The following is a 12,454-nucleotide window of genomic DNA, read 5'->3' as shown; positions in this document are numbered from 1 at the left end:
GGTTGGCCGAAACAAGGAGACCGATACAGAGCTTCATACCTCTCCAAGTCACCTTTCATAAACTTAGAATAGCCTTTGTTGGATTGAATACATATTTATTAAAATAAATTTAGAGTAGACTTCTCAGCTGTCCACTTTCAGTCTATGCCAACAGCCATAATGGGCCATTGCATCTAAAAGCTGTTTACCCAGCGCCTGTATTTCTGTGGTGCACTAGAATGTGGGTGGCCTTCCCCATCTATTCTATTCTGTCCTCAGAGCCCAGATCTAAATTCCTCGTGGCTATTTTAGCTAGCCTTAATTTGTGTCCTGTGGTGGAAGAAATTGTCTTCCTCCTGCCCCATGCAGATCCATACATCTTTTACTGGGTACCATTGTATGTCCTAGCTGCCAAGAAAATTTTGGCTAGAGCCATGCTTGTAGCCTAACCCACTGTAGTATGTCTTGTGTATTTGTGTCTTCAGGGCAGGGTTTTCTGTTGTATTTTAAATCTTATTTTAGTTTGTTTTCGTTGTAATCTCTATTAATCCTGATCCTCTGATGCATATTTTCCCCTCTTTTGATTGTAATGGTCAACAAAAATGTGTGTTTGTGGTGAGGAAATAAACATAAAATGATTTGTACTGAGATCTCATAAGAGTATCTCATGAGATCTCTGCAGCCATTTTGAATTGCCTAGGCAACCAGACAACATGGTCTACCTACGCCATCCTATGTGGCTGCTGAGATCTCGTGAGGTGATTTCACAAGATTTCAGTGGTTGTTTACTGCACTATGGAAAGACGGTCTGGTGTGGGGTGGGAGAATTGGGAAGTATGAAGTTTGGGGTGAACAGTGTGGCAGGAAGGAGGGTGGAAAATGGTGACTGGGATAGGAAATCCCTCTCCCCTGCAACCCCTCCTCCCATTTTTCTATTTATAGTGTAACTTAGAAATTTAAACATGGCAGCTGGACTTATCTGGCTGGACTATCTTGTTTGTCAGATGGCTAGTAGCCTCCAATTACGACTTTTGTGTTTGAAGATAAAAAGTGTGGTTCACGGCACTCACAGGAAAAGTGGAGGAAATCTTGAGTTTCCTCTTGTGCACTGTTATGATATTTATGACGTCTGAATGGTCTTACTTTTCCAAGGTATATTTTTCGTTCTCTGCTGAGCGAGTTATACCCTGAGTCTCACTGTTTCTATGTGCCCTTTCTGTTTTTCATAATGTCGATCACTGAAGGATCGTGTGTTTTTGGCTTTCCTGTGAGAACACGATAATTGCTCTCTAGCAGGTAGCTTATGACGTACAGTCTCAGGCAAAACCACTGGGACTCCAGGGGCAAACAGGGAATTAACTTGTGAGTAAATGAGGATACAAAAGTTTATCAGGCTTCCTGCATCACAAAACCTTTGTTTTGAGGGAGCAAAGAAAAGTAGTTTTTGATTAGCAACCTGGATGTGGAACTTTAACATAAGGAAGGGCTATTTAAGAAGTGCAATTTAAGAGGAAGTGTTTCCACAATGAAGGGGGGAGGAATAAAATAGCCTCCCTTAAATTAGCTTGCAAGAGGAAGTGGGGCATTCCAGTAGGAAATGTAGATGCATGCAATTTACAGCAAATTTGAAAAGCAAAAGTTAACAATTTAAATGCAGTTAATAAGTGTATTTGTCAGCAAGCTGCCATTCTGTTTTCTGTGACCTCTGTGTACATATCCTTTCCCTGTTGCACCCGGCTTGGTTTCTATCATCCTACTCCTGCGTTGGAATGCAAAAGATAACTGCTGGAGGTTGTGTGGGGGAGAAGATGCTGTAATGCTTGGCTATTGCTTTTCCCATGACTACTGCACCTGTGTTATGTCTAATATCCTGCCTGGTTCCCATGGACTGGGCGCGCAACCGTTCCATTAGCCCGCCAGCGGGAAAGTTATTCATTGGACCTGTATCTCTTTGAAGTTCCTTTATTATGCTTGATCTAACTGTGTATCCCCAGTTCTAACAAAGAACGTGTTTGAGTATGTCGTCAACGCTTTGAAATAAATTTTGCTTTTCTTAAAACGTGGATTTATTCTCGATGCTTGGGGATCCAACAGTATTGGAATCTCAAGGAAAATTAATAAGTTTCAGCTTTCTACACAAGAATCCTCACAGTGACTTACTACTAGCGACAAAAGGTCAAGGATGCTGGGTTCTGATCCCAGCCCCACAGTTGTTGGCTACGACCCTAAGAATGCTTTCCTGGGAGTCAGCCTGCTTGATTAAAATCGATCTTATTTCTGTGTAGAACTGCTTCGGATTCCTCTTCGTCTTCGGTGGGTAGGGCTTTAAAAGCCTCACCTTTTTCAGTTTTGTAATGCTCCTCTTATTTCCCGATTTGATGAGTGTTGTAAAAGTTTATGTCTATTGACCACACCGTACATCTCCCTCTTGAAATGGCCAGCATAGAATATACTTCAGATAGCAAGCGGCTTCTGCAGTGGCCAGGAAGCTGAAATTTGGTGTACACACAACTCTGCACTCCCTCTATTTAACAGGGTGGGTGTCTTTGTTTTATTTATATACTAGGAAAAAGACTCGTTGTGGAAATAAATACAACGGCCTCTAGAAAGAGGCTCTGGGCGGGTGCCCCGGCCTTGGACACTCAGTGTCAATTTGCTGTGGCGACGTCAGCAGGGTATAATGACACTATCCACCATTTTCTCCCGAGGAACTGATCTCTGCTACCTAAAGAACAGTTGTAATTTTGAGTGATCTCCAGCCCTCACCTGGAGATTGGCAACAATGGTTCCCCAGAAGGGAATAGTTGGTTTGGAGGATGGAGTCTATGGCTTTGTACATGTCCGAGGTCCCATGCCTCCTGAAACCTCACCCTCTCCAGGCTCCATCCCTCACATCTCCAGGAATTTCCCACCTGGAGTTGGCAACCCTGTCTCCTTCCCAGCCAATCATCAACCTACCTTTATTTCCCCCTCACTCTTCAGCTTTCCACCCCCCACACACCTGCAGCCTCTCCCGTGCTCTGAAGCCCTGACTGCTACGTCACATTGGCTGTCATATGGGGGCCACCTCAGCAGCATATAAGGATACAGAGCCCACCATCTTCTCAAGGGGAACTGATCTCTGCCATCTGGAAAGCAGTTGTAATTCTGAGTGATCTCCAGCCCTCACCTGGAGATTGGACACATTTTACCTCAGAACAGCAAAACTGTTTAGAATGTTAGAGGCAAAAGCCAATCAAGTCGCATATGCAAACGACCTCTGTGTTCTGAGGCAGAGGCCAATGAGGCTGCATATGCAAATAACCTCTGTGTTCTGACTGGCTATGGGGGGGGGAGGATGAGCAAAATGTTTAGAATGTTGGAGGCAGGACTCAGGCAAAGCAGCCAGTGGATAGGGAGACCCTCTGTTCTAGAGAAGTGCCACCACCATTCGGCTTTTATTTATAAGGGAGATTTAGAATGTTTTCATGTTACCTCTCCATCTGATTAGGGTCCCCCAAGCAGCAAACCAGGACATTGCCAGGCCTCACTTGGAGGTTGGCAACCCTATGTGCTAGTCTTGCTGCAAAAGAAAACAAACATCTAGTGGCACATTAAAGACTTAACACCATTACTTTCAATACAGGCTTTTTGTGAGTTACAGCTCACTTCTTCAGGCATGGGAAAAGGAAATTGTTTTGAGAATCCTTACAGCGAAAATTACCACGATGTTTTCCTTGCCACAGATCTGAAGGGAGTGAGCGTTGACTCTCCAAAACTCATGCTGTAATAAAAGATAGAACAAAGTTTGAGTCCAGTGACACCTTTAAGTCCAACAAAGTCTAATTCTGGGTTTAAAACAGTCTTCCACAACCGTTACTTATAGACATATACGTTTCAGTGTATCTGAAGAAGTGTGTATGCGCACAAAAGCTTATACCCAGAATTAAACTTTGTAGGTCTTAAAGGTGCCACTGGATTCAGTTTTCTTCTGTTGCTTCAGACGAACATGACTACCCACCTGAATCTATAATAAAAGATCTTCATTTTTAAGGTGTTCCTGGACTTTTATTCTGCTTTGTAATGGATCGAAGCTGAGAAATGCAGTCCTGTAAGGAAGATGAAGGGGTTGTTGAGGAGCAAGTAGTCCACAACTAGTTGTGGGTCACCCCCCTGGAATTCTGGGGAACAAGGCCAAGTTCACACACGCAGCAACATGATGTGGCAGCTAGAATGCTAAGGGACTGGACAAAGATCACAGTTTAAACGTTACTAAAAAGCTCCCTGCAAGTAGTGCAACAGCACAGCAACCTAAGAGAGTGGCTGGAACTTTTTATCCTTCTGTTTACACTGACATAATGTGAGGCAACATTTAAAGTTGGAATCAACCACCTGGAGTCTCTGGCGATGGGGTCTCTTCCACCACTTAATCCTCCTGCACGTGTGAACCGGTGTTGAATGTCCCAAGAGAGAGGAAGGCAAGCTACAACTCTGGTTTGAATGTAGGCTCTGGAAGTTTCACTCACCCTTTGGGGTGTGGAAGAGATTTCCCAGTAACGGGCAGCAGCGTGACTCTGTTTGCAAAGAATTTACCAGTTAATACCCAATCATGTACATTGTCTTGTAGGGCTCAGGAAGAAGCTCACGGATTTCTTAGCAACGGTTTATGTGTCCTAGCACTGATCCCTGCTTGTGAAAACCAAGGTTCAACTCTAACCTGATTGAATATATATATATATATTTAAGTATGACTTGCCCCTACTTGGAAGGATATCAGAGAAGCCTCTTCTCAGGGTGGATGCTTGTGCTGAAGTCGAAAGCCTGTGACCTGCTGCCGCTGCGGTGCCTTAGTTTTATAATGTAAATCTCAAAGCTGTTGGGGTGGGTGTGTACACAGACAGTGATCTCTGCCAAAGCAGGTAGGACTCACCTTTGGAGGCCCAAGAGCTGCTGACAGGTTTAATGTTCAGACATCAGTGGTGTGCTTGATCCCTGATGCGTCGTGACAGTAGAACAAAACCAGGAGGGAAGGAATCCAGCTCAAGGCTGGGGAAGCATGTAGATTTGGTACATATCATACCCTTTAATCGAAGATCTCTTAGCACTTACATTAGCAGGATACACAAGGCTTTCGTGATTCCCCCCCCCACACACACACACATTTTCTTCTGCGCAACAGTGGTAGAAAGCACTGACAAGTTGCAGCTGACTTATGGGGACCTTGTAGGGTGTTCAAGGCAAAAGACGTTCAGAGGTGGTTTGCCATTGCCTGCTTGTCATGACCCTGGGATTCCTTGGTGGTCTCCCATCCAAATACTAACCAGAGCCATCTCTGCTTAGCTTCCAAGATCGGATGGGGGTTGGGATAGCTTGGACCACCCAGGTCAGACCTGTGTACGACGTTGCTTGTTCATTACTTTGACTACTACAAGTTAAGCATGTGTATCATTCCTGTTCAGTGTTCAAAGCACTTCACCCCTTTCAGTAACTCTTACAACAACCTCGTGAGGCAGAGCAGTGTTGTTGTGGCTTGCCCAGGGCCACCTAAGGAGTTGTTGGTTGAGGCACTTCCCAACACATGGCTCACGCCGTGCTGTTCCCAGAGGCCTTTCCCGAATGACAGCTGCCTGTACTTTTTTACTGTAGTGCTTGTGTACTAAAGTGGAAGATGGAAGGCTTGGCTAACACAGGTCAGCTCTTGTGTGATGGGCTGTGTAGCCCTGTCTGGGCTGTCTGTCGCCACTGCCAGGAGGGGAAATTAGTGTCATGAAATTTCAGCTTTTGTTTTACAAAATGGCAAGTTTCTAGGCCCTATGAGAGTATGTGAGCTTTCCCCTCCCCCTTTTCTCTGTTATTAGCAAAACAATAACAGATAATACAAAAAAATCACACAGTGTGACATAAATTATGCAAGATGAGGGGAATTGTGTACTTTTGCTCAGTTAGCTTATTGCAGGGGTGGCCAAATTGCGGCTCGGGAACCACTTGTGGCTCTTTCACACATATTGTGCGGCTCCTGGCAAGGCAGCTGGGGAAGCCAAGGGGAATGCTTTCCCTCCCTCCCTCCCATCTATTTGCTTTCTTTGATTCTCTCTCTTTCTCTCCACCTCTTTCCTTCTTTCTTTTCATCTCTCTCTCTCTCTCTCTCTCTGACAAATAAATATCATTAGCAAACAAATATCATTGGACAAATAAATATCATTATCAATATCTGTTTTTACCCATTTTGTTTTTATTTTTGGCAGTATCATTTAACGCTAATAAAAAGCAAATGTACCTATTTTTAAAGTAAAAACACGTGTAGTATCTGTTCATGTCTTGCAGCTCTCAGACATCTGATGTTTATTCTATGTGGCTCTTACATTGAGCAAGTTTGGCCACCCCTGGCTTATTGCACAGATGCAGAATTTAAATTTCCTTGATTTAATTTTTGAGAAAGTGTCACATATATACAGTTTATTTCTCAAGAATGTTAAATACTAGGATACTTCAACAAGACATTTGTATTTTATTTGCATTGGTTTGAGGAAATAATTGTACAGTTGCATAATTCTTGGTTTTGTCCTTGTTGGGATTTTTAAGATAATTCAATTAATCCCCCCCCCTCTTTATTTGTTCTTGCAGCCAACTGGGTACATGGAAAACTCCATTTCTTACAGCTCAATTGAAGACGTGCAGTTGCTCTCTTGGGAGAATGCCCCTAAGTATTGTTTACAGCTCACCATCCCTGGGGGGACCGTCTTGCTTCAGGTACGGTAAACATGAAAAGGAAGCTCTCTGCTTTCTGCTGCTTAATCATTCCAGTTCTCTGTTTGCTGAATTTGAGCGTGGACACAAACAGGTAGATGGTTATGGTGTCAGCTTCATAACAGATTTGTACGGGGGGGGTGCATTCAAGACCTTTTGGTTTCATTTGGGCTGCCAATATTATTGGGAGTCAGAATCAGATCTCCGACATTCCAGTAAACTTTCTAGAGCTCAGGGAATAGTGGAAGAGACTAGTCTAGGATAAAGCATGGGAAATGTCAGCAGTAAAATTTTAAAGTCATAGCTCTGATGTGCACATTGAGGGACACATCCCTACATTGTTTCATTTCCTCTATTCCGGATGTTGATTTTATGTAGGGAGATTTTGTTATATCTGCCCACATGCAATGACATGTTTGTATAGAAAAAGCCTTTTCTAAAATCTTCCCGGCTGGGGCCAGATGGCCTCGCTGGTGTGTTATTCCTGTCACCTGTACAAATGGCTTGCCAGATGGCCAGGCCCCATCTCCATATACAAGACACTTTGACACCTCTGCCAAGAGAAGGCGACTTGCCGGCACCTTCCCAGGCCTGGGACAGCTATGCCCAGTACATTAACACATCAAAAGCATTCCCTGACATGACACATGGTCAATAGCAGAGGCTGGAGTGGGATGCCCAACTCCTAGCCAATCAAAACATACCTTGCCTGACAACGCATGGTAACCAGAGATGGGAATGCCTTCCCACTCTCTCACTATTGGGTAAATGGCCATACCTGGTGGTGACGAAGGGGGGGGTATATCTGCAATGATTCCTATGGGAAATGGGAGTGGGAGTTAGAGGAGAGAATGGAGTTCTTCTCTGGAAAACAAAGAGTTCTTTTGGATTGACTGTTTGCTGTTAACATGGAGGGAAACTGTTATGCAGCCGAGCTGGACTAGCTGCCCACAGCACCATGGGGTTCCTTTCCAAGATTCCCTAGTGAGACCTTGGACTATTTGCACACCAGCCTGGTAAATATGAACTACCTCTATCGTGTAGCTAGAGCTGAACAAGCTATAGATATCTTTTGTTTATTATCTTTTGCTAGTCTCATGTTATATGCATGCTTGTGCACTGAATAAAGATAATATATAATCAATATTATCTGGACCTGTCTTCTCTGTTGCAACCTGATCTCTAAGACTGGATCTAGTGCCTAAAGCCCTAAATGGGGGGGCTACCACTGTGGTACCACTGTCTACGGGGGCTACCACTGTGGTACCTAATTGTTTGCAGCCCTGATGCAGAGCTGGTAACGTGGTCAGTCCAATAAAGCAAGGAGGAGTTTGGGATCTTGGCTCCTGAGCTGTGTTGTGGGACTGGTTAACGAGATCCTGGTGGCAGTCTATTGGTAAAGCCTGGAGAGTGTACAGACATTCTCCTGGCGTTTGTTTAATTCTTCCTGAGCGCCTGGGTTTCTCTCCCCATTCCTGGACTGGGGTGAGAGAGAGAAACCTTGACATGGTGGCTTAGCGTGTGGGATACTGAACTGGAGATGGGTTGCAACAATCGTGGGTGTGTTACCCTGTGCAAAGCTGTGTATGCATGTAGACTGTGAAGGAAGGTTTTTTTATATTTTAAATAGTGTTAGCCAGGAATTTGGAACCATGGCTGAGGGAGGTGAACATTGCTCCCGTGAGGAAGAGGTGTCTCTCCTCACCATTGATGAAGTTGGGAACCATGACGAGTTCTGGGATGCGTCAGACACTGGGTCCCCAGTTGTGCGGCCGAAACAAGCGCCTTTGTACCAGAGAGAGGTGGAGCAGGGAGGACTGACGTTTCCTGACTCCGCTAATCTCCTCGATGCGAGAAGAAATGCTGTTTCCTGGAATCTCCAGGCTGACTGGCAACCGAGGGGACCTGAGCTGTCCTCAGTGCTGAAGTCTACAGATTCTGCCAGCTGGAAAGCGCGGAAAGGATTTCAGTGGGCAGCCTTCAAGATCTGTCCCACGAAAAGACTTTAATGCACCTGCTTTGGGTTCCGGCCCCCCAGGATCCGTTGCTCCTTGGAATGTCGACAGGAAAATATTTCCTTACTACAAATCAGGTCAAGATGTACTAGGGTATTTTAATCTCTTTGAAAATACCTGCCAGGAAATTGGCGTGCAGGCCCGGCATTATATGCTAATTTTACGGTCCCAGCTTTCAGGGGCCTTAGTGGATCTTCTTGGGACTTTGAGTGGCTCAGATGCGTCGAATTACCAGAAGTTCAAGACGCTGGCCCTTAAGAGGTTTGCCCTCTCTGCTGAGTCATACCGACGAGCATTTCGCACAGCTGAGAGACACCCGTGCCCACAGAATTACCCAGTGGCCGCCGCTATCTTAGCACAGAACCTGGATCGCTGGCTTAGTGCTGAGAGGGTGTACAATTATGACACCCTGAGAGAACTGTTCTTGCTTGAGCAATTCTATCACCTGTTGTCTGACGATATTGCTGCCTTGGTGAGGGACAAGAAGCCGTCTACTCTAGAGGAGGCAGCGGAACTTGCTCAAAGCATGTGGAAGCATCGGGAGAGGAGCTTTGGGAGATCTACTCGCCAAGTTGCAGAAAAGCCTTCCCAAAGCCGCAGACCAGAGCATCCCAGCTGCCGGCAGAGAAGATTAAACCTCCACCTGCGTCGCCTGTCAAGACCCGTGTGGATCCGAAAAGCGGGTTATGCTTTGAGTGCAGATCTCCACAACATAGACGTGCAGATTGTCCTGTGTGGCAAGCAAAAAGAGAGAAGCCCTCCACCCCAGACAAGTCGCAAGTTCGTGTGATCCAACGTATTGGACCTACGGACCCTATCCCTCTGACCCCTGCGAATGCTGACCCAGCAGAGGAGATGACAGTCACCCAATCCTCAACCCCAGCTATCAACATTGCAGCCATTGTAGACAAAAAGCGATTGGACTGGGTTAGTAGAGAGTTTTCTCACGAACCTCAGGTAAACCATGTTAAACTTATGGGTTATTTTGATTCAGGAGCTGATATGACCTCTGTGCATTGTTCCCTAGTTAAACCTGAACAGATCCTGTCTAGAGAAATTCTTGTAGCTCCCTATGAGACTGCGGTGATTCCCAGAAAGCTCGCTGAGGTTGATGTGTGTTATAGAGGCTTTGCGGGCAAGATTATTGTGATGATCCATAAATCATGTGTCACCAAAGTCCTGATAGGGACAGATTTGGCATATAAGTCTTTTCTTGCTAATATGCAGACTCCGCCTACTGGGCCCATGAATGTTCCATCTGTTGAGGCGGGTGGGGGTGAGAGGGAAAAAACCATGACACGGTGGCTATATCAGGGGTGTCAAACATAAGGCCCGAGGGGTGGAGCTGGCCCATCCTGGGCTCTTATGTGGCCCGCAAGCAACGAGTGCAGAGAGGGAACAGAAGGCAGTTCGGGGGGAGTGGGTGCACCCACTCTGTTGTGGCTATAGTGTGGTGGAACAACCTTGTCTGCAGCAGTCAAGCGGATTGGGAGCATCTCCCAAGTGCAGCACTGCTGGCTCTCCAGTCTGCCCATATGGGTTTTCCTTGGCACCTCCTTCCCAGCCCATGGAGCCTCGCAGTGAGGATATAACAACTTGGAGCTTACCAACTGCTGTCCTTTATACAGTTTATATCTCCAGTACCTAGCATTTGAGCTGCGGTGGCTCAAGTGGTTAAGATGCTGAACTGCAGGCTGTGGAAGGTCGGTAGTTCAGCAGTTTGAGACCCGAGTTGCCGCATGACGGAGTGAGCTCCCGTCTCTAGTTCCAGCTCCTGCCAACCTAGCAGTTCGAAAGCAAGAAATTGCAAGTAGATAAATAGGTACCACTTCGGTGGGAAGGTAACAGCGTTCCGTGCGCCTTGGTGTTTAGTCATGCCAGCCACATGACCACGGAAATGTCTTTGGACAGCGCTGGCTCTTCGGCTTTGCAACTGAGATGAGCACCTCAACCCTAGAGTCGGATTTGACTGGCTTTCGAGCAAGGGAACCTTTACCTTTACCTAGCATTACGTTTTATGGCACACATGGCCCAGCCTGAGAAAATGACATTTATGTCAGATCTGGCCCTTGTAACAAGTGAGTTCGACATCTCTGTCTTATATCATGAATTCTGGTATACTCTGATGAGTATACCTATTATTCCAAGTGGCAAGCAGATTCAAACCCCACAAAAAGTAAGCAGTGTGTTGAGGCCAAGAGTTGCAGGCATTCTAAAGCTGTACAGATTTTATTCAGCATCATATTATCAGCTGAGGAGCACCATCTTGTTGGGAATGTTTCCAGATGTATGTTTGTTTTTACAAGGGACGTTTCTCAGACAGAATTGGGATCTACTGAGCTGCAAGCATATGACATTGGAGTCACATGATAGGAATAGGTGGAGCCAGAGTTATTTCTTTATCAGTATCAATGCCAGCAGCAGACCAAAAGAGGCCAGGGGCAGTAAATGCAGGCTGAGAACACCAAGAAGCATACAGACAGTTCCTAAAAAGACTCTTGAGTGAGTGACTGGCAAAAACAAATAAGTCCATATGGAAAGGCAAGAAGCCATGAAGAAGATTTAAAGTACTGCAAGATGAGAAGAAAAGAGGTGGCCTGGCAATACCCTGTATCAAATTATATTATCAAGCGGCTGGGCTAGTTTGGATATTGGACTGGATTTGAAATTCTAATGAAAGAATGATAAAATTAGAGTCTTCAAATCTTGATGGCGGATGACACGGCTATTTAAAAATCCATATCAAAAAGCATAACCAAGATAAAACACATAATTAGAGATAGCTTATTTAAAATTTGGGAAATTCTAAGAGAAAAAAACCCAGCCCCTCAGTCCCACCAGCAATGTCACCAATAGATACTTATTACACAATCACACAAGGAAAAATAATGATTACATAACCTACAGCGATATGATAAATTCATGAGAGATTTAGACGTAGCAAGAGAACAAAGAAGAAGGTAAAGAGATACAATGGTAGATATATTTTCAAATTTTGTTTCTGTATTCCTGGATACTGTAACAATGATGTTTTATTTGCTGCTTCTATATTTGAACAATATATTTTTATTAATACAGTTGGTTCTACTTGTATGCAACTGTCAAGATATTTGATCATTTCTGATGAATTTACGCGTTCCCTTAGCCTTTTCCCCTTTTGTATCTCACTTTTTTTTGAAAATAAAAAATTTAATCTACAAAAAAAAAAAAAAAGCATACGGACAATTGTGAGGAACAAGCCAAGTGTCTGAGGAACTCTCTTTGCCCCTGAGTGCTCTTCTGATCCTCTGCAGGCAAAGAGGAGCAAGGGGCTGTGGTGCCGTTTCTGTATAAGCATGTGAACTAGCAGCAAGGAAGAGCATAATAATAACAACAACAACAACAATAGTAGTAGTAGTAGTAGTCAGCTCTAGCACATTTTTCTAAAACATTTTTATGAGTGTCATGAAACAGTTCTGAGGCTTGCAGCAGACAACAAAGGTAATTTCAAAAGAAGCACCCCTTACTTAATCATCCGTTGCATAAGAAATAACTCTAGCTAGATATAGTTTAAAAAATATGCGTAACGAAGTGTTTGGATTATATTGCACCTCTTGGTTTCATTTTTTTTTTAATGAAAAAGAACAGTTAAAAATAAGAAAGCAAATCCTGATGTTTATGTAGAGCAAACAGGGAAGTGTCGATTTTATGTGCTGCTGACGCTTCTAAGAGGGGCATCCATTTCTCTTGGAGAT

At 44.6% G+C, this 12,454-nt stretch overlaps 1 protein-coding gene across 1 annotated transcript in view; it reads left to right on the top strand.

Moving 5' to 3' along the window:
- CMIP (c-Maf inducing protein) overlaps nt 1–12,454 on the top strand; it is a 208,647-nt gene that overhangs the window by 102,707 nt on the left and 93,486 nt on the right. Inside the window, exon 2 of the mRNA XM_015405806.1 lies at nt 6,583–6,708. Within this exon, the coding sequence (XP_015261292.1) occupies nt 6,583–6,708 (126 nt within the window). The remainder of the gene's footprint in view (nt 1–6,582; nt 6,709–12,454) is intronic.

Source organism: Gekko japonicus, unplaced genomic scaffold (genome assembly GCF_001447785.1).
Source record: "Gekko japonicus isolate JY-2015 unplaced genomic scaffold, Gekko_japonicus_V1.1 scaffold144, whole genome shotgun sequence".
Lineage (NCBI taxonomy): Eukaryota > Metazoa > Chordata > Lepidosauria > Squamata > Gekkonidae > Gekko > Gekko japonicus.
The sequence above is the reverse complement of the archived record's forward strand: the minus strand, read 5'-3'. Positions and strand labels throughout refer to the sequence as shown.